This window comes from Parambassis ranga, chromosome 15 (genome assembly GCF_900634625.1).
Source record: "Parambassis ranga chromosome 15, fParRan2.1, whole genome shotgun sequence".
In the NCBI taxonomy this organism is placed as follows: Eukaryota; Metazoa; Chordata; class Actinopteri; family Ambassidae; genus Parambassis; species Parambassis ranga.
The window spans coordinates 21,421,635-21,443,967 of record NC_041035.1 but is presented as its reverse complement, the minus strand read 5'-3'; the positions used below and the strand labels follow the sequence as shown (position 1 = coordinate 21,443,967).

At 52.2% G+C, this 22,333-nt stretch overlaps 3 protein-coding genes across 4 annotated transcripts in view; 2 read left to right on the top strand and 1 right to left on the bottom strand.

Moving 5' to 3' along the window:
• Positions 1 to 13,736, top strand: part of LOC114446919 (bone morphogenetic protein receptor type-1A-like) — a 28,414-nt gene extending 14,678 nt beyond the window's left edge. The window contains exons 3-13 of one of the 2 annotated variants that reach the window (XM_028422831.1): positions 3,019 to 3,381; positions 7,010 to 7,172; positions 7,288 to 7,390; positions 7,995 to 8,094; positions 8,162 to 8,249; positions 8,337 to 8,472; positions 8,560 to 8,752; positions 9,743 to 10,040; positions 10,138 to 10,313; positions 10,705 to 10,835; positions 11,599 to 13,736. In XM_028422831.1, coding sequence (XP_028278632.1) covers positions 7,358 to 7,390; positions 7,995 to 8,094; positions 8,162 to 8,249; positions 8,337 to 8,472; positions 8,560 to 8,752; positions 9,743 to 10,040; positions 10,138 to 10,313; positions 10,705 to 10,835; positions 11,599 to 11,724 — 1,281 coding nt within the window. In that variant the 5' untranslated portion in view covers positions 3,019 to 3,381; positions 7,010 to 7,172; positions 7,288 to 7,357 and the 3' untranslated portion in view covers positions 11,725 to 13,736. The remainder of the gene's footprint in view (positions 1 to 3,018; positions 3,382 to 7,009; positions 7,173 to 7,287; positions 7,391 to 7,994; positions 8,095 to 8,161; positions 8,250 to 8,336; positions 8,473 to 8,559; positions 8,753 to 9,742; positions 10,041 to 10,137; positions 10,314 to 10,704; positions 10,836 to 11,598) is intronic. The other variant, XM_028422832.1, reaches the window with a different exon arrangement.
• Positions 13,737 to 15,166: 1,430 nt separating this feature from the next.
• rps27a (ribosomal protein S27a) lies at positions 15,167 to 16,889 on the bottom strand. The gene is made up of 6 exons (XM_028422855.1): positions 16,809 to 16,889; positions 16,634 to 16,698; positions 16,158 to 16,212; positions 15,697 to 15,782; positions 15,477 to 15,608; positions 15,167 to 15,357 (listed from the first exon to the last, which is right to left on the bottom strand). The coding sequence occupies exons 2-6, from the start codon at positions 16,679 to 16,681 to the stop codon at positions 15,208 to 15,210; spliced, it is 471 nt and encodes a 156-aa protein (XP_028278656.1). The 5' UTR covers positions 16,682 to 16,698; positions 16,809 to 16,889; the 3' UTR covers positions 15,167 to 15,207.
• Positions 16,890 to 17,107: 218 nt separating this feature from the next.
• On the top strand, positions 17,108 to 19,468 carry LOC114446935 (clathrin heavy chain linker domain-containing protein 1-like). Its single transcript, XM_028422851.1, has 6 exons — positions 17,108 to 17,315; positions 18,139 to 18,326; positions 18,395 to 18,483; positions 18,554 to 18,752; positions 19,120 to 19,220; positions 19,312 to 19,468. Exons 1-5 carry the CDS (start codon positions 17,154 to 17,156, stop codon positions 19,130 to 19,132), a joined length of 651 nt encoding a protein of 216 aa, XP_028278652.1. The 5' UTR covers positions 17,108 to 17,153; the 3' UTR covers positions 19,133 to 19,220; positions 19,312 to 19,468.
• Positions 19,469 to 22,333: the final 2,865 nt, after the last annotated feature.

The following is a 22,333-nucleotide window of genomic DNA, read 5'->3' as shown; positions in this document are numbered from 1 at the left end:
TGCTTTTATACCAACAGACCTGATTAATGAACCATTGTTCTATAGTAAAATGTTCATTAACATCGAATGAACGATGGCTGCAGTGAAGTCTCAGACGGTTGGTGGCTTCCCGCCGGCGTGCTGAACATCTGGGAATTGAACCTCCAACCTTCTCAGTTACAGCCTCCCTCTGCTAAACAGAGGAGACTGCTCCTACCAATAGTCGGTGTAATCACAGTGTCCCTGGATGCACTGAGCGCTGCAGCAGCCTCCAGTGCTGGAGGTGTAGCATCATGTTACATGATGTTTTTAATAACGCCCCTCCAGCCAAATGAAAAGTTATTATACCCCGAGGCAGACGGCCTCCTTAAAAGCCCTGGAAGAGCTCCGTCTCCTCCACCAGCCTTAACCCTCTGCTTGGCTTTCTATCTCAGCACATTTCCCAGCATCCCCGGAGCGGTGTGACCTCAAATTCCTTCCCCTGGGGGGGCAGCTATGGCTCAGTGGTTCCCTATAAGGGCGGTTTATTCTGTACAGGTGGGGCTCACAATACCCCCTTTCATTCCATCACGCTGAATGTTCCTCCACCAAGACTCTGATGTCACGTCCAGCTAGACACAGCAGCTACATCAACCACTGGAGGAGGAGGAGGAGGAAGGGGAGGGAGGAGGAGGAGGAGGAGGAGGAGGAGGAGGAGGATGGAGAGGAGGAGAGGAGGAGGGAGGAGGAGAGGAGGAGGAGGAGAGAGGAGGAGGAGGAGGAGGGAGGAAGGAGGAGGAGGACGACCACCTTGAAGCAGACTGAGTGTTTTACATTTTTTCTCAGATGTATTTGTTTTTGACTCTCTGGTATCGTGGCCTTCAGTGTGTGTCTGTGTGTCTGTGTGTGTGTCTGTGTGTTCTGTGTGTGTCTGTGTGTGTGTTGTAGCCGCCCGGGTGATAACACAGTCTCCCTGTCAGTCAGCGGCTGTGCGTGTGTGTTTTCAAAGGGAAGTGTATGTGTTGCTGTGTGGATGGGGGAGGCATGCTTCCTGCCTTGGGGGCTCACAGGTCCTCCTGAGCCTGCCCCGTCTTGCCCTCCTCCCCCTCCTCCCCCTCCTCCCCCGTCTGATTGTGTGTTATCTCATCGGGCTGCTGCTGTTGTCGATCTCTAAATGAAGCAGAGAACTGCAGAGTCTGGGTTTTGTTGTGGCGGCGAGGTGAAGATTCTTCCACTTTCTGTTATCGACTCACCGACGAACGCTTGTGTGTTTTTATGGCTCACAAACACTCGCACACCTTCGCTCACTGCCGTCACACACCCTAACCCTGCTCATGCACATTCCTTATCTGTGTGGGTTTGTAAACACATCTGAACAGATCAGGTTTGAACGAACGCGTCGGCCTGCGGTGAGTCTGAAAGAATAAAATGTGTCGCTGGGCTGTTCTGTTGATTCGGGGCGCTGTTACTCTGGAGAGGAATGAAATGGTGTGATTGTTGCTGCCCTGTTAGACGGAGATACGTCTGTAGGTCAGGAAAATACAAAGCTTTCTCTTAATAGGCACCAAAAACAAAACGAATGCATATTCCAGCTCATAAAACTCACTGTGGCCCAGGGCTGCAACAAACCAGTATTTTTGATACTCGCAGATTATTTTTGCGATTACTCGAGTATTTGGATCACACATAAACGTCATAGTTTTTCCATAGATACGGCTGCATCTAGCAGGCCGCTTTAGGCCGCCTCCATGCCCGGCGCCAACATTGTGTGTGGCTCGAACCCGGGACCTCTTGCGCCACAAAAGAACCATGACGTCACTAAATGAGTCATAAAAAATGTAAAAACAAATGAAGAAACCTTTATTAGTCCCACAAAGAGAACTCTGGAGGCTATGCGGGTAGTAGGGAAGTGCCTCCAATATTACTCGAGTAATTGTTGCAGCCCTACTGTAGTCCTTTAACGCAGAGTCTTCATCTTCATCGACACTGCCTGATAAATATAAGCTCTGTGTAAAGGCGTGGATAATACAAATCCACGCAGCAGGAGCGTATGCAGGAGGAGTGAGCCCGGGGCCTCCCACCCTGCAGCGCTGTCTGTGGTCTGATGTGGGCTGGTTCGGGTTCAGAGCAGTGTTTGGTGCTGTGGTGTTTGTCCTCTGTGTGTGTGTGTTGTTATGCTGCAGCAGAGCTCAGCTGGACCGACGTCTCTTCAGAAAGGGCGCACAGACTCGTACTCTAGGCCTGGCCTGTGAGGGCCCTGTGTGTGTCTGTGTGTGTGTGTGTGTGTGTGTGTGTGTGTCTTTGTTCTCTGCCTCCTCAGCCAGAGATGTGTGAAAAGTGGGTCACAGGTCGGACCTCTTTGTCCCCCCCGGGCAAATGCAAAGTGACAGACACCGGCCGTGCATCATAACTGATTCACTCACCCACACAGGCCCCCCCCGCCCCCCCCCCCTCTCGGCGCCCACTAATTGCGGCATGTCGTTATTGGTGCTGCGCAGGGCCAGCGCCTGTAATTGCAGAACATCCCTGGACAAATAATTTGGTAGTTAGTTAGACCGTTGGAGGCCAGCGCCCGGCCGGCAGGGTCCCGGGTCACAGCACGCTGAAGATGAGGGGCACCGAGCGAGAGCCGGAGCCAAACCAGACCCCGCACAATGTTTGCTCTTCATCATCATTAATATTTTAATCCGACATTTGTCCACTGCTAAGAGGAGGAGGGAGGAAGATGCAGTGTTCCCTGGTCTGACCTGACCCAGGACAGAGCCGGGAGGTGTACTGGAGCAGGTCTGACCTGACCCAGGACAGAGCCGGGAGGTGTACTGGAGCAGGTCTGACCTGACCCAGGACAGAGCCGGGAGGTGTACTGGAACAGGTCTGACCTGACCCAGGACAGAGCCGGGAGGTGTACTGGAGCAGGTCTGACCTGACCCAGGACAGAGCCGGGAGGTGTACTGGAGCAGGTCTGACCTGTGAGGGCTGCGGATGTGTTTTGGTACCAAGCGATTGAAGTTATGAAACCTCGGCATACATGTTCATTAGTGTGTCTTTTCCCTTCTTCAGGTTTTTGGACTCAGAGAGCGAGTGAGACACAAGAGGACCTGATATTGTGATATCAGCCTCCAGAACACCAACAGTACCAGCTGGCCCCTCCTCCATCCCTCCCGTTTGTCCTCCTGCTAACCATCCTGCTCCCTCGGGGCCCTCAGAGCTCCTCCCAGCTCCTGGACTCCTGCTGTGGATTAAGACTTTTATCAGGACTGGGGCACCTCCTCTCAGTACAGCACACGGACTGGTTTACCTTCACAGAGACCCAGTTTGGGCCCAGTTCCGGTCCGCTCTCAGTGCAGCCCTGCTGCAGGATGGCAGGTGTATCCTTCTGTTGGACCATGATGGTCTCGCTCCTGCTGGCCTTCAGAGCTGAAGGTAAGATCTTTGAAGTCCTCTTCTTCAACACACTGTAGAACTGTACAAACACAGCAGAGACCAGGAGGAGCAGAGACCAGGAGGAGCAGAGATGGGTCCAGGTCTTCATCATGCTGCAGATGATCCAAACTAACAGAAGCTTCTTCAATAACATCTTGCTCCTCCTCCTCCTCCTCCTGCCTCCTCCTCCTCCTCCTCCTCCTCCTCCTGCTCCTGCTCCTCCTCCTCTCTGCAGTGTGTCATCATGTATGTGAGGATCTGCTCTGAACATGAGTCCTGTGACCTTCGGTGACCTCCAAACACTGAGAGCTGATAAGACCGGGCGGTGCTCAGCTCTGTTAGTGCTTTGATTGGGTGAATCTGTAGAGGAAAGGGAGCGACGCTGTGGTCTTATCCAGCCTTTTTCCACTCCTTGTTCTCGTCCTCCTCTCCGTCTGTTACCTCCATGAAGTTAACACATAAGGTGCATATTAATCAGCATGTGTGTATCACTTAGAAGATAGAACAAATAAAACATCTGCAGATGATGTAGAAGGCATCACCTGGGACCAGCGAGCAGGCCGGTGCAGAGCTGCTGGTCCCGGGCAGCTGCTGGAGTCTGTGTCTGCAGCGTCCACAAACATCTGACAGGACAGCTTTGGTCCACACAGGGACAGAGGAGAGCTGGATCCAGACTTCATGATCCCCAAAAGAAACAGACACAGTCAGAGACACCGTTTTGGAAAGAAGGCCTAACAAACACCAGGGTCTCAGCTCCCACCGCCAGAGGCCGGAGCGGCGCTCAGAACCCCTGCCGGCTCTCCTCCCTGCAGGAAGCTGTTGAACTGATTGTTGCCGCTCTCACTTCCTCTCTGCACATTAACCATTTCCTGTATGGCACCGTTGGAGCTGTCAGCGGCGCTAAGCGCTCCAAACAGCCATTGTTCTCCGGAAATATCCCTCAGTCCCTCCGGAGACATATTTGCCCTCACTGGACTTTCTGTAGAGCTACAGCGACACTGAACACAACACTGCAACTGATGGTCCTCACATCGCTGACTGATCTGTGACTGATTTGTATTGTCCTGATTAATGGGTTTTGTTCTATAAGTAACAGAAATAATAGTTTTCTGTCGTCAGTCTCTCAGCGCTGCAGTCTGCTGCAGCTGTGCGCCGCCTCTCTTCCAGGCTGTGTTGTTCCAGTTAGGTTGAAATGGAGCGATCACATGTGTGAAAGCAGATTAGCAAAGAAGTGGTTTCCTGTGTTCGCTTCACGGCTCTGCTCAGTCCAGGCTTTTTAACGGGGTTGTTAATTACCTCACTGGGAGCCATTTTTTAGCTGCCCGCCGTCACCACGGCACGCTGGGTCCGCCAAGTAAACATCCCAGGCAGGAAGTTTGGTGGAGAGCAGGCGGGCATGCGCTCTTAATGAGAAGGTTCGGGGTTGTAAAGGAGGACGAGTCTGATGCAGTCGAACCTCGCAGTGGAAATTCATGACACTGAAGTTTTGTATTTTCTCTGTTTTATGATGTTTGGAATATTTTCCTCTCACAGGGAGGAACAGTGGAGATTAAGGTGATGGATGTGCAGGGCTTGTCCTTCCTCCTTTATTCAATCTGTGAATGTGAAATGTGTCACCCAGCAGAGGCTGATCATGTAGTGGAGTATTGAAGCTGGTTAGTTACCGCTCAGCTGTGATGTATCAGTGTGTGTTTCCAGTCGAGCTGTAAACGTGATTGAGAGCTTGTAACCAGAGAGCAGCAGCGCTCTGCAGGGAGGCCGAGCTGTTATTGTCCGTTTGCAACCATGTGAGGAGCAGGCTGGATGTGTTGAAAGGACAAAACACCAACACCATCACTACCGGTAAATACTGTCCTCCACTGCACGGCTCTAATCGTATGGAGGGGGAAGGACGGACGGACAGGCCGTCCCTCAGGCCGTCCCTCAGGCCGTCCCTCAGGCCGTCCCTCAGGCCGTCCCTCAGGCCGTCCCTCAGCTGACGGCTGACCTCTCCTCCCTCAGACCTGCCTGTCTGGCTGCTCCTCCACCTGTATTACAGACCATGTGTTTGTTTAACTCTGCATGGTTAACCAGGCGGGTGGAGTTTATCTCCTCAGGCTGGCTCAGTGTGTTTGAGAAGTTTCCAGCTCAGAGCAGGTAGCTGTGACTTTCAGATGTGGTTGGAGATGTGAGACGGCTCCCTGCCCACAGTGAGGTTCGATTCATGTTTGAATATTATTATTATTTATGGTTTCCTGTTTCACTGACTGAACTTGGTGGAAGTCGGACTTGTTTCTGTCCCTGTCGGCCATCTTTAATGCTCCACATATTTGCAGATGACTCATTGTTAATGAACTTGGTCGAGAAGTCTTTCTGCATGGGAGCAGAGGAGCCGACCTCGCCGGCTGCTCCGTCCTCCAGCCAAGCGTCCACCGCCACCGTGAGCGGCGGCAGCTGAAGGATCAGAGGCTCGATCAGACAGCTGCTGCTGCTGCCGGCTCCTCAGACTGCTGCATGCAAATAAACAGTCGGTCTGAGGCGGCGCTGTGACTTTAAGAGCACATGGAGGGAATCTGATTACCCAGTATGCTCTCTGCCAGACCTCAGTCTCCACTCTGACTGCCGGCACAATTGAGCACACATGTGGATGGAGACAGAGGGAGAGCAGCCATTTCCAGCCTCAACACGCCCCACTACCCTTTTACTACTTATCCTCTGGCCAATCCGGAGGGGCCTGACATGAGAGGGAGGCGGGGCAGCAAGGAGGTGACCTGTGAGGGCTTCCAGGCCCAGACGACGATGACATCACTGCTCAGTTTTTACTTTTTCCCTTGTGAGAGTGATCCATCTTAAACTCATAAACAGTCTGCTAGTTCTTCATGTGTTAGGCATTCATTAGCCGTTAGCTGTTTATCAGCCGACGCTGACGTGCAGCTTCATTTCCTGATTTTTCACAAAGTTTGGGCGCCACGGTGACATCATCATCAGCTGCGTTCCAGTCCGCAGTCACAGCTGTTAGGTTCTCCTTGGTCTGAGGAACGATGGGGAGGGGTCGGGCGGGCTGTAACCGTGGCAACCAGGCAGCTCAAAGTGTAGGTGTGCTGGTGGAGCATGTCCAGACACGACCGCAAACACGACTACACCCTCGGCAGCATTTTACCCCGAGAGGAGAGGAGACGGCCAGGGTTAGAAAATATAAAGAGGAGACGTCAGGAGAGTCGTGCCTGAGAAGACAAAAACAAGGGATTAGAGGAGGAATGGAGATCCACAGAGCAGTGAAGGTGCTGATAAGGAGGATGAGCCTCTCTGAACATTTATCAGCTGTTTTTACAATCCGAGGATCCTCACACACTTCAGAATATTCTAAAGCTTCTTTCTGGAGCTTCCTGTTTGTTTTCCTGCTGAACCTCCTCTGGCCTCCTCAGCACCTCCTGCTCTGTCCCTCCACACAGGCTGTCAGCTGATAGAGGAGGAATGTTTCACCTCCAGCAGGAGTCACCCTGATAAAAGACCTGGAGTCTGTTCTCATACAGGATTAGAGGGGGGGTCATTCCTGATGTGAAGAACTATCATCAGAGGACAGAAGAATAACCCCAGAAACCAGCCTGTCTCTGTGTCTTAACATGTCCTGCCTGCTTTCCCTGTCCAGCTGCAGGTCAGAACCCAGACCATGTCCTGCAGGGAACCGGGGGTGAAGCCTGAGGCCGGCGGCCCGGGGATGACTCCACCATCGCACCCGAGGACCTCCCTCGTTTCCTCAGCTGCTACTGCTCCGGGCACTGTCCTGATGACGCCACCAACAACACCTGCCAGTGAGTACTAACGCTCTGATGTCATCGCAAACAGCTGCTCGCTCATCCAGGGGCGGCCGGTGGCTGACGGAGGCTGACGGAGGCTGACGGAGGCTGTGTGTGTTTCCATTTGCAGGACTAACGGTCAGTGTTTTGCCATCATCGAAGAGGACGAGCTAGGAGAGGTCCAACTCACCTCCGGCTGCATGAAGTATGAAGGCTCACACTTCCAGTGCAAGGTACACACACACACACACACACACACACACGCACACACACACACACACCACACACACACCACACACACGCGCGCACACACACACCACACACGCACACACACGCACACACGCGCACACACCACACACACACACACACCACACACCACGCACACACACACACACACACACACACACCACACACACACACACACCCACACCGCACACCGCACACCCCCCACACACGCACACACCCACACACACACACCACACACACACACGCCACCAGGTTTCCATGTATTTTAGTGTCTGGGCAGGTCAAGGACTAGATCATGGTTTTTCTGTTTGCCTCCAAAGTCTCAGGAGGTTTCCTCTGAGCTCAGCGTCCTCCCACAGAACGTTTAAAGTTTGTAGAGTGACTTCAGGTTCTGGTCTGAAGTTGGACACATGCAGACTGGTGCTGGAGTCATGTCCTGCTTCAGATGCTCGTGAATCTGAATAATTGAAGGCGTTTGGTTTTCCAGTAATGAAACGATGACTGGATCAGAGGGCCTTTCATCTGCAGACAGACTGTTCGGGTGCAGCCTGTGCTTTGTGCCACTTATTGATTGATTGGTTTGATTGACAGGACTCTCCCAAAGCTCAGACCAGGAGGACGATCGAGTGCTGCAACACAGACTTCTGCAACAGAGACCTGCAGCCCACACTGCCCCCGAAGGGTCCCCCCGGTAACACTCGCTCACACACTCTGTTCACCAGGGGAAGCGCGGTGCTGACCACGGCTCTGTTTTTCAGATGGAACCCCTCACTGGCTGGCCTTCCTCATCTCTATGACGGTCTGCTGCTGCACTCTGATCTGCATCACTGTGGTCTGTTACTACAGGTACTGCTCAGCTGAGCGCGTCGCACGCCTCACACCTGCAGGAGCATTATACTGTACATCTGATGTGTGTGTGTGTGTGTGTGTCAGGTTTAAGTGGCAGAGTGAGCGTCAGCGCTATCACAAAGACCTGGAGCAGGAAGTCTTCATCCCTGCAGGGGAGTCACTCAAAGACCTGATTTATCAGTCACAGAGCTCTGGCAGCGGCTCCGGGCTCCCCCTGCTGGTACCAGCACAGCACTGCACACACCTTCAACATGTCCGCTCCAGAGTCCCAGCTGTGTGTTACAGCCCGCTCTTCCTCCCCTTCCAGGTGCAGCGGACCATCGCCAAGCAGATCCAGATGGTGCGTCAGATCGGGAAGGGTCGCTATGGTGAGGTGTGGCTCGGGCGCTGGCGGGGCGAGAAGGTGGCCGTCAAAGTCTTCTTCACACGCGAGGAGGCCAGCTGGTTCAGAGAGACCGAGATCTACCAGACGGTCCTGATGAGACACGAAAACATTCTGGGTATGCTGTGCACAGAGACGGAGACACACGGAGACAGACAGAGACACACAGAGACACACGGAGACACACACACACGGAGACAGACACACAGAGACAGATGGACACTCACACACAGAGACGGACAGAGACTCACAGACAGACACACACACAGTTTCTCAGTTAGGCTCCATGATGTGAATCATTTGATTTAATATCCTGTAGAACTCCTCGTTATATCATAGAATCTATATAAATGGTGAATCAGTCCTTTGATCGCAGCATCAGACCGGTGGCGTCTGACCGCAGGACCGATCGATCCCTCCATTGATTTTTAACCTGGTTAATGATATAAACTAATGGCAGCGAGCATGGCGATGTGAGGCCATCAAGGGTTAAAGTTAAAACGACTTTACTGGACTGAAAAACATTGACATTCATGTGAGATATTACCCTCGAGTTACTGTGTTAACCATGTGTTCTGGGCTGTGATGTCACGTCACCGTTTATCTGAGGTTTCACAGACGTCAGGCTGATTTTTCCTGATACTTGTGTTACCTGTGTACCTGTCCTGTTACCTGGGTTACCTGGTGTTACCGTGTTACCTGGTGTTACCTGGTGTTACCTTCTGTTACCTGGTGTTACCTGGTGTTACCTGGTGTTACCTTCTGTTACCTGGTGTTACCTTCTGTTACCTGGTGTTACCTGGTGTTACCTGGTGTTACCTTCTGTTACCTGGTGTTACCTGGTGTTACCTTCTGTTACCTGGTGTTACCTTCTGTTACCTGGTGTTACCTGGTGTTACCTGGTGTTACCTTCTGTTACCTGGTGTTACCTTCTGTTACCTTGTGTTACCTTCTGTTACCTGGTGTTACCTTCTGTTACCTTGTGTTACCTTGCTTTGTATATTTGTGTGTTTCATGTGTCAAAGTGTTCGTTATTATAAATCTTGTAGACCCTTCCTCCTCCCTGAGTGTCACAGGTCTGACCTACAATCCTTCCTCCTCCTCACAGGCTTCATCGCGGCGGACATTAAAGGCACAGGCGCCTACACGCAGCTCTTCCTCATCACCGATTACCACGAGAACGGCTCTCTGTACGACTACCTGAAGCTGACCACGCTGGACACGCAGACCCTGCTGCGGCTCGCCTACTCGGCCGCCTGCGGCCTCTGCCACCTGCACACGGAGATCTACGGCACGCAGGGCAAACCCGCCATCGCCCACCGAGACCTCAAGAGCAAGAACATCCTGATCAAGAAGAACGGCACCTGCTGCATCGCTGACCTCGGCCTGGCCGTCAAGTTCAACAGGTCTTTATGACATCATTACCCAGGGTTGGACTGTCAGCAGCCTGCCTCGGCCAGCCATGAGTTCAAACAATAACCATAATGCTTTGTGTTGCCATAGTGACACTAACGAGGTGGACGTCCCTATGAGCTCCCGGGTGGGGACGAGGCGCTACATGGCCCCCGAGGTTCTGGACGAGAGCCTCAACAAGAACCACTTCCAGGCCTACATCATGGCCGACATGTACAGCTACGGCCTCGTCATCTGGGAGATGGCCAGACGCTGCGTCACAGGGGGTGAGCGCGCACACACAGACACACACAGAGACACAGACAGAGACACACAGACACACAGAGACACACACAGAGAGACAGAGACACACACAGAGACAGACACACACAGAGAGACGCACACACACAGAGACAGACACACGCAGAGAGACACAGAGAGACACACACACACACACACACAGACACAGAGAGACACACACACACACAGACACACACGCAGAGGTGGCAGCTCTTCTTCGTTCAGCTCAGCTGACTCGTGCTGACCATGATGGAGCACAGTCCGCTCACTGACGTGTTGAACTAGACCTGGGTCGGTGGTTGATTAGTGATGCCTGTCCCAGACCTCTGACATCATGAAAGCTGCACATGGTTCCATGCATGACGACTTCTCTTCCAGGCATGGTGGAGGACTACCAGCTGCCCTACTACGAGATGGTTCCCTCGGACCCCTCCTATGAAGACATGCTGGAGGTGGTGTGTGTTAAAGGACTGAGACCCACAGTGTCCAACCGCTGGAACAGTGACGAGGTGAGACTGTTTAATGTCATATGTGTGCAAGCACATGCCGAGTACAATGGACATGTTCTAACCGTGTCTCTGCCTGTCTCTCTGTGTCTCTGTGTGTGTCTGTCTCTCTCTGTGTCTCTCTGTCTGTCTTTATGTCTCTCTGTGTCTGTCTCCGTGTCTCTGTGTGTGTCTCTGTGTGTCTCTCTGTGTCTCTGTGTCTGTCTCCATGTCTCTGTGTCTGTCTCCGTGTCTCTCTGTGTGTCTCTGTGTGTGTCTCTGTGTGTGTCTCTGTGTGTCTGTGTGTGTCTCTGTGTGTGTCTCTGTGTGTCTGTGTGTCTCTGTGTGTGTCTCTGTGTGTGTCTCTGTGTGTCTGTGTGTCTCTGTGTCTGTCTCCGTGTCTCTGTGTGTGTCTCTGTGTGTGTCTCTGTGTGTGTCTCCATGTCTCTGTGTGTCTCTCTGTGTCTCTGTGTCTGTCTCCATGTCTCTGTGTCTGTCTCCGTGTCTCTGTGTGTGTCTCTCTGTGTGTCTCTGTGTGTGTCTCTGTGTCTGTCTCCGTGTCTCTCTGTGTGTCTCTGTGTGTGTCTCTGTGTCTCTGTGTCTGTCTCTCCGTGTCTCTGTGTGTCTGTGTGTCTCTGTGTCTGTCTCCGTGTCTCTCTGTGTGTCTCTGTGTCTCTGTGTGTGTCTCTGTGTCTGTCTCCGTGTCTCTGTGTGTCTCTGTGTGTGTCTCTGTGTGTGTCTCTGTGTCTCTGTGTGTGTCTCTCCGTGTCTCTGTGTGTTCCTGCAGTGCCTCCGGGCCATGCTGAAGCTGATGTCAGAGTGCTGGGCCCATAACCCCGCCTCCCGCCTCACCATCCTCAGAGTCAAGAAAACACTTGCCAAGATGGTGGAGTCCCAGGACATCAAGATCTGACGCCCTCCTCCTTCTCTTCCTCCTCCTCCTCCTCCTCCTCCTCCTCCTCTCCACCTCAGATTCCCCCAACAGGTCCGTCCTGGACCGGCACCTGTCCTCAGGAGGAGGCAGAGGAGCTGAATAAGAAAGGACCCATCGGGCTGAACTGCTCCTCGCTTGTCCTCCAGCCTGGACACAAACATGGACCCTCCCTCCTCCTCCTCCTCCTCTTCCTCCTGTGCTGAGCGGCTTGTATGGACCGAGACAGCCGGGTTTGACGCTTTCTGTGAAAGCCAAGAAGACTTCCTGTGGGGGAGGCGGGGCTCTGGTGCTGGTTGTGGATGAACTGATAGTTTGGTTTGAAAGGACCCAGCTCGCGGCCTTCCTCCACCTCTGCCTGTGTTTTGTCTTCAGGACTGAGTTCTCCTGCCATATTGAAATATATCTCCACTCTTAGAGTTAATTATAAAGAACATAAGGTACTATTATAATATGTGAATCTCAATGTGTAAATAAATGTTATGTGTAGATGCCGTGCCTACTCACAAACCAGAACACTATGCTGCAGCGCTGTCGGCGTCCACGGAGACGTCTGCCGTCCTGTTTGTCTGTCTGTCCGCTTCCTGTCTGTCCGACTGTCACTGGTGGAGTCGGGCATCAGTGGGAGGAGCTAAACCAAACGTTATATGCACTAAAGTACCTTATTTAACTCGCCTCCTTCAAGATGGGGAGGAAACGGTCACATGACCTGATCGATACATTTCAGATGTGGATCATTGATTAGCCCCAACGCTAACATTAGCAAGTAAAACTTTACAAATCTTCTCCAATCAAAGATCAATGTGTTTTTGACCAAAGAGCTGAAAACAGGAAGTGAGTCACAGGTAGCCTGTAGGCTAGGCTAACTGGAAACTAGCGGCAGCATAGCGTGGATGCTGAAATGGTAGACGAGGTGGTTCTTTGGCTCCTCCCACTGAGGTCCACACCGGCCAATCAGATCTTACATTGTAAAAACTGGGCTGATTCTCCTTCGTTGCTTCCTCCAGGAGTCCTTTCATCACAAGCTGGAAGTCAAGATGGCCGCACAGCAAACAAAAACCTTTAAAGACTTCGATCAGCATTTTATTACAAGCAGACAAAAGACCCTCGAAGCCTGTTGTTCGTGGTGCTTTTAATTTGAAGGTAGTTTGTACTTCCTGTTGGCGGCAGCAGTAAGAGAACATTTTTAATTATATTCGGATTTAAAATTACGCATAATTATGGCGTTGCTGCTTTGAGTGACAGGTGGCGGCCGTATCACAGCGTGAGTTTCGCCCGCCCCCCTAAAGTCCGCTCGTGCTCCCCCTCTTTGTCCATATTTGGAGTTTTGGCGGCCGTGACGCTGCCAACATGGCGGCGGTCAGAGCCTCAGAACGGCTCTTCAGAAACGGAAGCTCTGTCCGTAGTGTTACCGTCACAGAGCCGAGCAGCCTGCTGCAACAGGAAGTGCTGACTTACAGATTTTGTCTGTCGTGATAATGTTAGCTTAGCTTAGCTAGCCTCTCATATGCTCTGAATAAATGAAAGCGACTGTTTGGCGGCGCCCTGACTTCCAGCTTGTGGTCCGGTACTTTAAAGAATAATTGTTTCAGGTCCGTGAGTTATCTGGTAAACTGGTCCTGGGTTTTATTAGCTTAGCTTAGCTCAGAGACTGTTAGCCTTCTAAAAACTCCAGCGGGAGGATTTGTTCTCTTGTTGGTGCTATGCTAACAGTTTCCCTCCGCTTCCAGTGTTTGTGCTAAGCTAGGGTAATGACAGTGCTGACAGCAGGACAGTGTGTGCATGTTCACTGTGTGTGTGTGGATGAAGCTAACGTGGCTTCAGTGGCTATTTAAGCAGTACGTTTAGTGTAGCGCCCCCTCTGGCGTGTTGTGGTGTTGTAGTTGTTTTGTACAGCATCTGGTTTGGTGCCTTTGAGTTTACCAAGAAATGAGGAACTCTGTATACAGTCTGTCCAATGTACCGATTTTTAAGTAAATAATCTTATTTTAGTACTCAACCCGCGTCCGGCTCATTGTGTTCACTGCATGTTCACACTTCACCTGGAAGCACTTTCTGTTAAAGGTGGGGTAGGAGACACGCCCCTTTCTCTCGGAGCTCACCCCGAAGCCACGCCTCCAACCAGTCTGTGACTTCGGCCATCATGCACGTACCTCTCTGTGCACAGAGCAGGAAGCGAGAGACAACCAGCCAATACTCCTACAGGGTCCACCCGGAGGACTGATGATGTTTTTATGTTTTATAGCTTCAGATGATTCATATTCATTACACTAATGTAACAAAACGTGTCCCTGAGTGCTCAGGCGCTGCCCCACATCTTCTCCCTGAGCCTGATGACCGTCCCTGCCCTGTGGAGCGACTACAGACCAGCTGCTCTGACTTCACATGTGATGAAGTCTCTGGAGAGGCTGGTCCTGTGGAGGACGCCATCATCTACCTGCTGCACAGAGCACACTCCTACTTGGAGGAGGCAGCAAACACTGTTAGAATCATGTTCTTTGATTTTTCCAGTGAGGTCCTTCAACATCTGCAGGACGATGCTGAGGATGTTCTGAGTCTGTGGAGCCATCATGTGTGCTGTTGTCTGCTGGGGCAGCAGTCTGAGGGTGAGGGACACAAACAGACTCAACAGAATCATCAGGAAGGCGGCCATGTTGTAGGACAGGACCTGGACTCTCTGACAGAGGTGTGCCAGACCATACTGGACTGGCCCTCCCACCCGCTCCACACTGTGCTGACCAGCTACAGGAGCCCGTCCAGCAACAGACTCCGACTCCCACGATGCACCACTGAGAGACACAGGAAGTCATTCCTGCCCTGTCTCAAACTACTGAACTCTGACAGTCACTCAGACACTGGACATTCACACTGGTACATCATGTCCTGCTCTTTACTGTGTAAAGGTTGATACAGCAGTAAATATGTTCTGTAGATACAGCTCAGGGATTTAAACGCTGTCTAGGTATTTTTATATATTTCAATTTATCTTCGGTTCTATTGTCTGTAATAAAGGGATTCTGAGCTCCCACATCTCAGCTGTTGTTTCTGCAGGTTTCAACAGCTCCACCTGCTGGACGACGACCTACACTGAGAACCATGTGATGCTGATGCTTCCGTCTACAACCAGCTCACATGAATGTTTGTTTCCCTGAGAATTGCTTTGTAAAACTGTTTGAGGCCCAAACATCACAGCGTCTCAACAGCTGTTTAAAAACCAAAGGTTTGGCTGGAGCTCCTGGAGCAGCGGTACACATTCAGAGTTTACGATGCTCTCATCCTGCTGGGGATTTTAAAAACAGAAAGAGGCGAGGGATCAGCTGCAGAGTGAAGCTGAGCCTCAGACTGAAGGTCACTCAGAAAACTACAGAAACCAGCTGCCGGCTTCAGAACGGGACGTGTTGAATAAAGCAGGCAGAGTCGGAGCTGTCAAACACTTTCGTCTTTATTAACGCCTGTCAGTCCTGCCTACTTGTCCTCGGGCTTGTTGAAGCAGTAGGTGAGGCAGCACTTCCCGCAGTAGTGACGGTCGAAGTGGCTCGCCATGAAGACGCCTGCGCCGCACTCGTCAGCCGGACACTCGCGCCTCAGCCGGTGGATTTTACCGTTCTCATCCACCTAGAGAGGGAGAGGGGAGGGTCAACCTGCTGCAGACTCATCGTCAGGCTCCATCACTTCAACCCGACCTCTGATCTGTCCTTTAACAGCTTCACATCAAAGACAACAGGACCGTTTACCTTGTAGTACTTGAGCACAGCGAGCTTGACCTTCTTCCTCTTGTGCTTGTTCTTCTTGGGGGTGGTGTAGGACTTCTTCTTCCTCTTCTTGGCACCACCGCGCAGCCTCAGCACCAAGTGCAGAGTCGACTCCTGGGGACACAAAGAAACCAGGCTCAGAGTCCGGACTGAAGGCGGAGCCCGCTCAGGCCGATCAGAGCGGGGCGCCGATCCTCCTCACCTTCTGGATGTTGTAGTCGGAGAGCGTGCGGCCGTCCTCCAGCTGCTTTCCAGCGAAGATCAACCTCTGCTGATCAGGAGGGATTCCTGCAGACAAACGGGGCCAGAGTCAGGAGGGGGGGCAGTCAGCCACGGTCCCAGAGCATCACACACCGAGCTCACTGCTGACCAGTAACTGCTCTTTATCCAAGACTTCTCCGTCAGATCAGAGGGAGACAAATACTCCAACTTCTAGCAACAGTCACTGACAAACATCTTAAATCTATCAGACTATAACTAAATAAAACTGATCGCCTTGGTAACACTCGTGATGAAAACACTGAGCCTGCGGGTCTGTGGCCTGGCTGTGACCCCCTTCAGACCTGCGGGTCTGTGGGCCTCCCTCTCTGGAGCTGACCTGATCAGCTCCATCTAACCCTGAACATCCCTCCCCTTGTTGCTGAACAGACCAGCTGGACTCACCCTCTTTGTCCTGGATCTTAGCTTTGACATTTTCAATGGTGTCTGAAGGCTCAACCTGTGGAGGCAGAGACAGAGAGGGGTCAGCGGGGCTCCGGCTTCCGGTCACCGCGGCCGGCACATGTCACATGTTACACTTAGCATGTAGCTAACACGGGGATGTGGCTCCATGTTGTAATTAACCATAATGATCAAAGTTATGCGTGAAGCTGAGCACGGTTTAACCCGTTACTGTCTGCCACACGTGTTTACGGTGCCATGGCTAACTAGCTTAGCCACTTAGCATACATTTCCACGGTGCGACAGATTTTAACATTAAGTCTACCGGAGTTACATCACACACGGACACTGTAACACTTCCTATGTGTCCATTGATACATAAACATATGCAAATAATAAACACTGTTCTACAGTAACATGAGTTAAAGTCTGTAGCTGCAGCCACGGGGTGTCCGTCCATCACCGCCCGGCTCACCCACCTCGAGGGTTATGGTCTTCCCCGTGAGGGTTTTGACGAAAATCTGCATCCTGGCGTTCAACCCACCTGCGGAGACAGACACACACACACACAGTCACACTCTGTGGATGCTCCAATGTTCGCCTAAAACCTTTATTTTTACACAAAACCGTCAAAAGCGCAGAGCGCGATCTTACCACTAGCTCACTCCTAATGGCGGATCATGAGAAGAGGGCTTTCAGAGGGAGCGACGGGGTTTTCTGCCCGCGTCTGCAGGGGTTAGGTGCCCGCCGCGCGCCTGATCAGAAACAGCCCCGAATATCCGCGTGCCTGTGCGCGCGCGTCCTCGATGCTCCGCTTATCGATAACCGCGCGAATATAAACATTATTTCACCTTCATTTATTTAACGTTCAAACTTTAAAAAAACAAAAACAAAAAAACTCATTTCCCAGGGACACCTTCGCGGTGACCATAGCAACGCGGCGGTCGCAAATGGTTTCCTGGTCGAAAACGTTAAAAGTTCGGAAGGAGCCAAACTAACATGTCTGAGCCGGTACAGGCCCGCAGCTCGGACCGCAGCCCAGGCCGCAGGTTCTTCCGGTCTCTGAACGAGTTCATCACACAGGAGAAACGGGTCCTGCGGTGTCCAGACCAGGGCCCGGACCAACAGAGACACACCGTCTACAGATCCGCGTTCAATAAGGTAGCTGTGAGGATCCACATAAACCAGAGACAAACAGGCGTACTGTGGACCAGTGGTGGGATGTAACTGAGTGTTTGTACTTCGTTACTGTACTTAAGTAAAAAAACACAGCTCATCCTTTCTCCTCTGACTCCATGCTGCAGCTGTCCCCTGTCCTTTCTCCTCCACTACATGTCTCCAGTGTCTGTAGTTCCTTGTTCCATGTGATGAACACAGTGTGGACTGATGTGAGGTCAGACTCTGCATGGAGCTGGTGTCACGCTGCAGCTGTGTTTCTATAATGAGCCTCAGTCATGATGCCGGTGCTCTGGCTCAGTGAGCTAACTAGTTAGCTGCTGTCTGCTAACACAGGTCCATCCATGAATGATGAACATGAATCATCACATGAATCTACAGCAGGAACACTGACACAGTGAACATGCTGAATGCCTGTTTGTTATCAGCAGCCTCTCTGTTCACTTGATGCCCACAGCCTGCCTCAGGACACACAGACCTGTCCACAGCCTGCCTCAGGACACACAGACCTGTCCACAGCCTGCCTCAGGACACACAGACCTGTCCACAGCTGCTTCTGGACATGGACATTAACTACACATGCTCCATTTGACTTTGACTATTTTAACCTGTTCACATCCTTTGGAAATCAACCATAGTACTTTTACTTTAATACTTTAAGTACATTTAAAAGTACTTAGGACTTTTAGGATTGTAACGTAGCACTTCTACTTTTACTTGAGTATTTTACTTAAGTACCAAGCTGCAGTACTTCCTCCACCACTGCTGTGGACACGTGAACATGTCCAGTGCGTCCTTTTTCCTGCAGGTCATTGGACAAGCGACCACCTACAAGAAGCTTCTGATGACCATCAAGTCAGAGTATGATGACACCATCAGGGAGCTGACGAGGAGGCAGGACGAAGCTGAGGTGTCTCATCAAGTCGTGGCGTCCTCCGCGTCACATCTCACAACGCTGCTGACGTGCCGGAGACGAGCCACCCAGCTCAGGGACAGGTGTGTCCTCGCTTTGAGACACACAGACAGGCTGCTGTAACCGATACTTAGACTGCGTCTGTTTCCAGGATCTGCGTCCTCAAGAGGGACACAGCAGAACTTCAGGAGGAGCTCCAGAGACGGAGGGCGTCCACAGGACAGAGCGTGTGGATTCCTGGTGCGGCGGCGTGCTTCGGGTGATGTCAGACGCCAGTAAAAGTTCTGTCTAACATACGGGTGTCTCACAGGGCTGACGGTGGCAGAGTCTGAGGATCCTGCAGCTCTGGACCGACACCTGGACGTTCTGGAGGAGCAGAGAGAAGCTCTGCTGCACGGGAAGACTCGCTGGGTTCCTCTGGAGGTCAAACACAAGATGGACGCCGAACTGCAGGCCGCACAGAGCCGCAGAGACCAGCTGAGCTCCGAGAACAAACACCTGAGAGTCCGGTAAGACCCACATCAACCACTGCCTTCAGACCACAACAAGGAAGTACACAACCAAGGTGTGTGTGTGTGTGTGTGTGTGTGTGTGTGTGTAGGTACAAGCGTCTGAAGGCTGTGTGTGACAGTCTGCTCAGCTGGGAGGAGGAGCAGCAGGTTCCTCTGGAGGAGCTGCTGGAGAACATCAGACCAGCAGAGTTACTGATCCGGTTTTTACTTTTTTCATAAAAACAGGAACACACACCACACACACACCACACACACACACACACACACACACACACCACACACACACACACACACACACACACGCACACACGTTTCCAGCAGGCGTCACTTTCACTGCTTCTTGTTCTATTTTTTAAACCTGCAGCGACTGGCGATGACGAGCAGAGCATGGACACTGAGCTGTTTGAAGACGACGAGCCGTCCAGGGTCAACGAGTCCAAAGTCCTGGCGGATCACCTGGGACAGGTGCAGACCACTGAAAACTCACAGGCTGTCAGTGAACGCAGCACAACGCTGCGTTCACTGACAGCCTGTGAACGCTGCTCCTCTGCTGCAGCTTCATTCAGCTCTGTGATGCGGCGCGGTACGAGGACGCCGCTCTGCTCGCTGCCCGAGCCCCACGGGGAGTCCTGAGGAACTGCGACACCATGGAGATGTTTGAGGGTGAGCTACACACACACAGAACATCTGTGGATCCTGAAGTTATTCCACGCCCCCCCCCCCCCCCCCTCCTCCCTCAGGTGTGGCAGGCCCCCCGGGGTCCCTCCCCCCTCCTCTCCTGTTCTTCCGGGCCCTGCTGATCACCGCCCCGGCCAGTGACAAGCTCCCGGCTCCGCTCTCTCTGCATGGTGTCCGCCACGCCCTGCAGCGTGGCGCCCTGCAGCTCGTCACGCACGCCGTCACCCAGAACAAGTAAGAACAGTTCTGTCCTGTCTGTGTCTGCAGCCGGTGGATAAATGGACGTCATGATGTCACTCTGTCCTCGCAGACTGACTTTCTCTGAGGATCTCGGCGACATCCTGACTGAGCATGCTCAAGAAAACCCCGGGAAGGCTGACCTATGTCTCACCTTGGCCACCATGGTCTACGAGGCGTGCAGGCTGGTCAGGAAGACGGCACTGAGCATGTGCAGGAGAGGCCTGGTCCACAGTGGCGCCGAGTTCATGAGGCACTGCAGGGATATCACAGCTGGTCTGTGTGTGTGTGTCTGTGTGTGTGTGTCTGTGTGTGTGTGTCTGTGTGTGTCTGTGTGTGTCTGTGTGTGTGTCTGTGTGTGTGTAGGATCGTTATGAGGACCGTCAGTGTTCGATTGATCACTGATCAGCTTTCAGCTAACAGAGAACGTCCTCATAGCAAATGTAAGCCGACCTTCAGTGTCTATGAACCTCTCTCTCTCTCTCTCTCAGAGGACTGTATGTGGGTCCTGTGTCGATCGCCCAGCCTCTCCCTCCTCCAGCTGCTGACGGAGCCTTGGCAAGGCGGGGCGGCCATCTTGTCTGCAGGCGTGGTCAGTGTGGATCTGCTGGCTGACCCTCAGCAGCAGCAGTTAGCCCTGCGGCTCCTGGGCGGCTTCGTCAGCCGAGGTGAGTGGAGCGAACTGAGCTAGCCTTAGCCGTGCCGAGGTGACCTCTGACCTCTGACCCCGCCGTGCGTCTCCGTCCTCTCAGGTGTGTTAGAGGAGGTGATCCTGGAGGACAGCGGCTCCTCTGTGGACACCTGGACAGACGTGGCGTCTCTGTGCACTGGGCTGAAGCGGGCCGACCTGAGCTGCGCCATCCTGTCCGTCCTGCTGGATCAGGGCGGGACCAGAGTCCTGTCCCCGGACATGGAGGGGGCCCGGCTCATGGAGCACGTCTTCCTGTAGGACCATGGCAGCACAGTGATCCCGATGCCAACCAGCTGACCTTTGACCTCTCAGCTGTCAGTGAAATGAATCAGTCATACATGAGAGACAGTAACAGCTGACGGCCAGCAGGGGGCGGGCACAGAGGTCGGACTGGACCGTCCAGTCAGACCGTGTCTGACAAAGATTGTTTATGAGGAGGTATCACTGAAGAGGAAACACATGTGCGTGTGTGGACAGGGATCCAGATGTGATCTGGGACTGGACCTCACCCGCTCCACACTGTGCTGACCAGCTACAGGAGCCCGTCCAGCAACAGACTCCGACTCCCACGATGCACCACTGAGAGACACAGGAAGTCATTCCTGCCCGTCTCAAACTACTGAACTCTGACAGTCACTCAGACACTGGACATTCACACTGGAACATCATGTCCTGCTCTTTACTGTGTAAAGGTTTATCCAGCAGTAAATATGTTCTGTAGATACAGCTCAGGGATTTAAATGCTGTCTAGGTATTTAGATATTTTTATATATTTCAATTTATCTTTGATTTCTATTGTCTGTAACAGAAAGAATTTCCCCTTGGGATAAATAAAGGGATTCTGGTTCTGATTCTGATTCTGGTTTCAGACACGTTGAGCTGGGAGTGGAGAAGCTGTCACCGCTCAGCTGTTCCTCATGACTCTATCTGGACATGGACACACACACACACACACACACACACACACACACACACACACACACACACACACTGCAGAAATATTTTCCATCAGATGTTGCTGTTCCACCAAATCCACAGAGCAACACCTTTAATCCATGGAACTATTATCACACACAACAGATGCCCATGCCTACTGTACCACACTGTGTGTGTGTGTGTGTGTGTGTGTGCGCAGTATAAATATTCAGACAGCAGAGAAAGTAAAAATGCTGTGTAATCCCCCTCCCATCCTGTGTGTGTGTGAGTGACTCAGCTCTCTCCTGATAGGTCAGAGAGGTGATGCTGATGTAGTGAAGACAAACTGAACATTCTGCAGGAACTGATGTCGCGATGTGTTCAAGACAAATCCGAGCACAGAAACACGTTAAAACCCTGCTGTACTGATGCTGTGTGTGTGTGTGTGTGAGTGCAGTCTGAGTGACATCACTAACCCTCCACTCAAACACGCTGTAAACAGTCCAGACTGTTGCTAGGCAACCACTGCTAATCACAGCAGCTGCCATCCTCCTCCTCCTCCTCTCTGCCGGGCCGCCATGCATGCCTCTGTCAGCCTGTGACAACTGGCTCACACACACACACACACACACACACACACACACACACACACACACACACACACACACATGTTTTAGTTGTTTACATATTTGTGTTGCTCAGGGCAGCATAAAAACATTGTTGTTTGTTTGTTTGTTTGTTTGTTTGTTTGTTCTGGGCCTCTGCCAGCCCAGGCTCTGTGCGTGTTTTCTTCCTCTGCTTCGGTTTGCAGCATCAGTTACCATGGTGACGTAGCAGACCTCAGTAAACCTGTTGAAACCAGGTGCAGCCCCCCCCTTCAGAACACGAGGAGTTTCTTCACTATGAAACTGACGGCGAGTCAGAACTTCTCTCTGTATGAGACTGTGAGTTTCATACATGTGAGCTTTCACTGACCGGCCTGCTGTCAGGACCCAGGTCTGATGCCACACAGGCTGACGGACGGAAACATCCTGAGCACAGCGTTTTCTTTTGACTC

Excerpts from the sequence above, each read along its gene's own strand:
- rps27a (XM_028422855.1), bottom strand. The coding sequence starts at position 16,681 with ATGCAGATTTTCGTCAAAACCCTCACGGGGAAGACCATAACCCTCGAG. Across the intron at positions 16,213-16,633 it reads GGAAGACCATAACCCTCGAG|GTTGAGCCTTCAGACACCAT; the intron begins GTGGGTGAGCCG and ends CTGCCTCCACAG. Across the intron at positions 15,609-15,696 it reads CCGACTACAACATCCAGAAG|GAGTCGACTCTGCACTTGGT; the intron begins GTGAGGAGGATC and ends TTGTGTCCCCAG.
- LOC114446935 (XM_028422851.1), top strand. The coding sequence starts at position 17,154 with ATGTCTGAGCCGGTACAGGCCCGCAGCTCGGACCGCAGCCCAGGCCGC. Across the intron at positions 17,316-18,138 it reads ACAGATCCGCGTTCAATAAG|GTCATTGGACAAGCGACCAC; the intron begins GTAGCTGTGAGG and ends TTTTTCCTGCAG. Across the intron at positions 18,327-18,394 it reads GCCACCCAGCTCAGGGACAG|GATCTGCGTCCTCAAGAGGG; the intron begins GTGTGTCCTCGC and ends GTCTGTTTCCAG.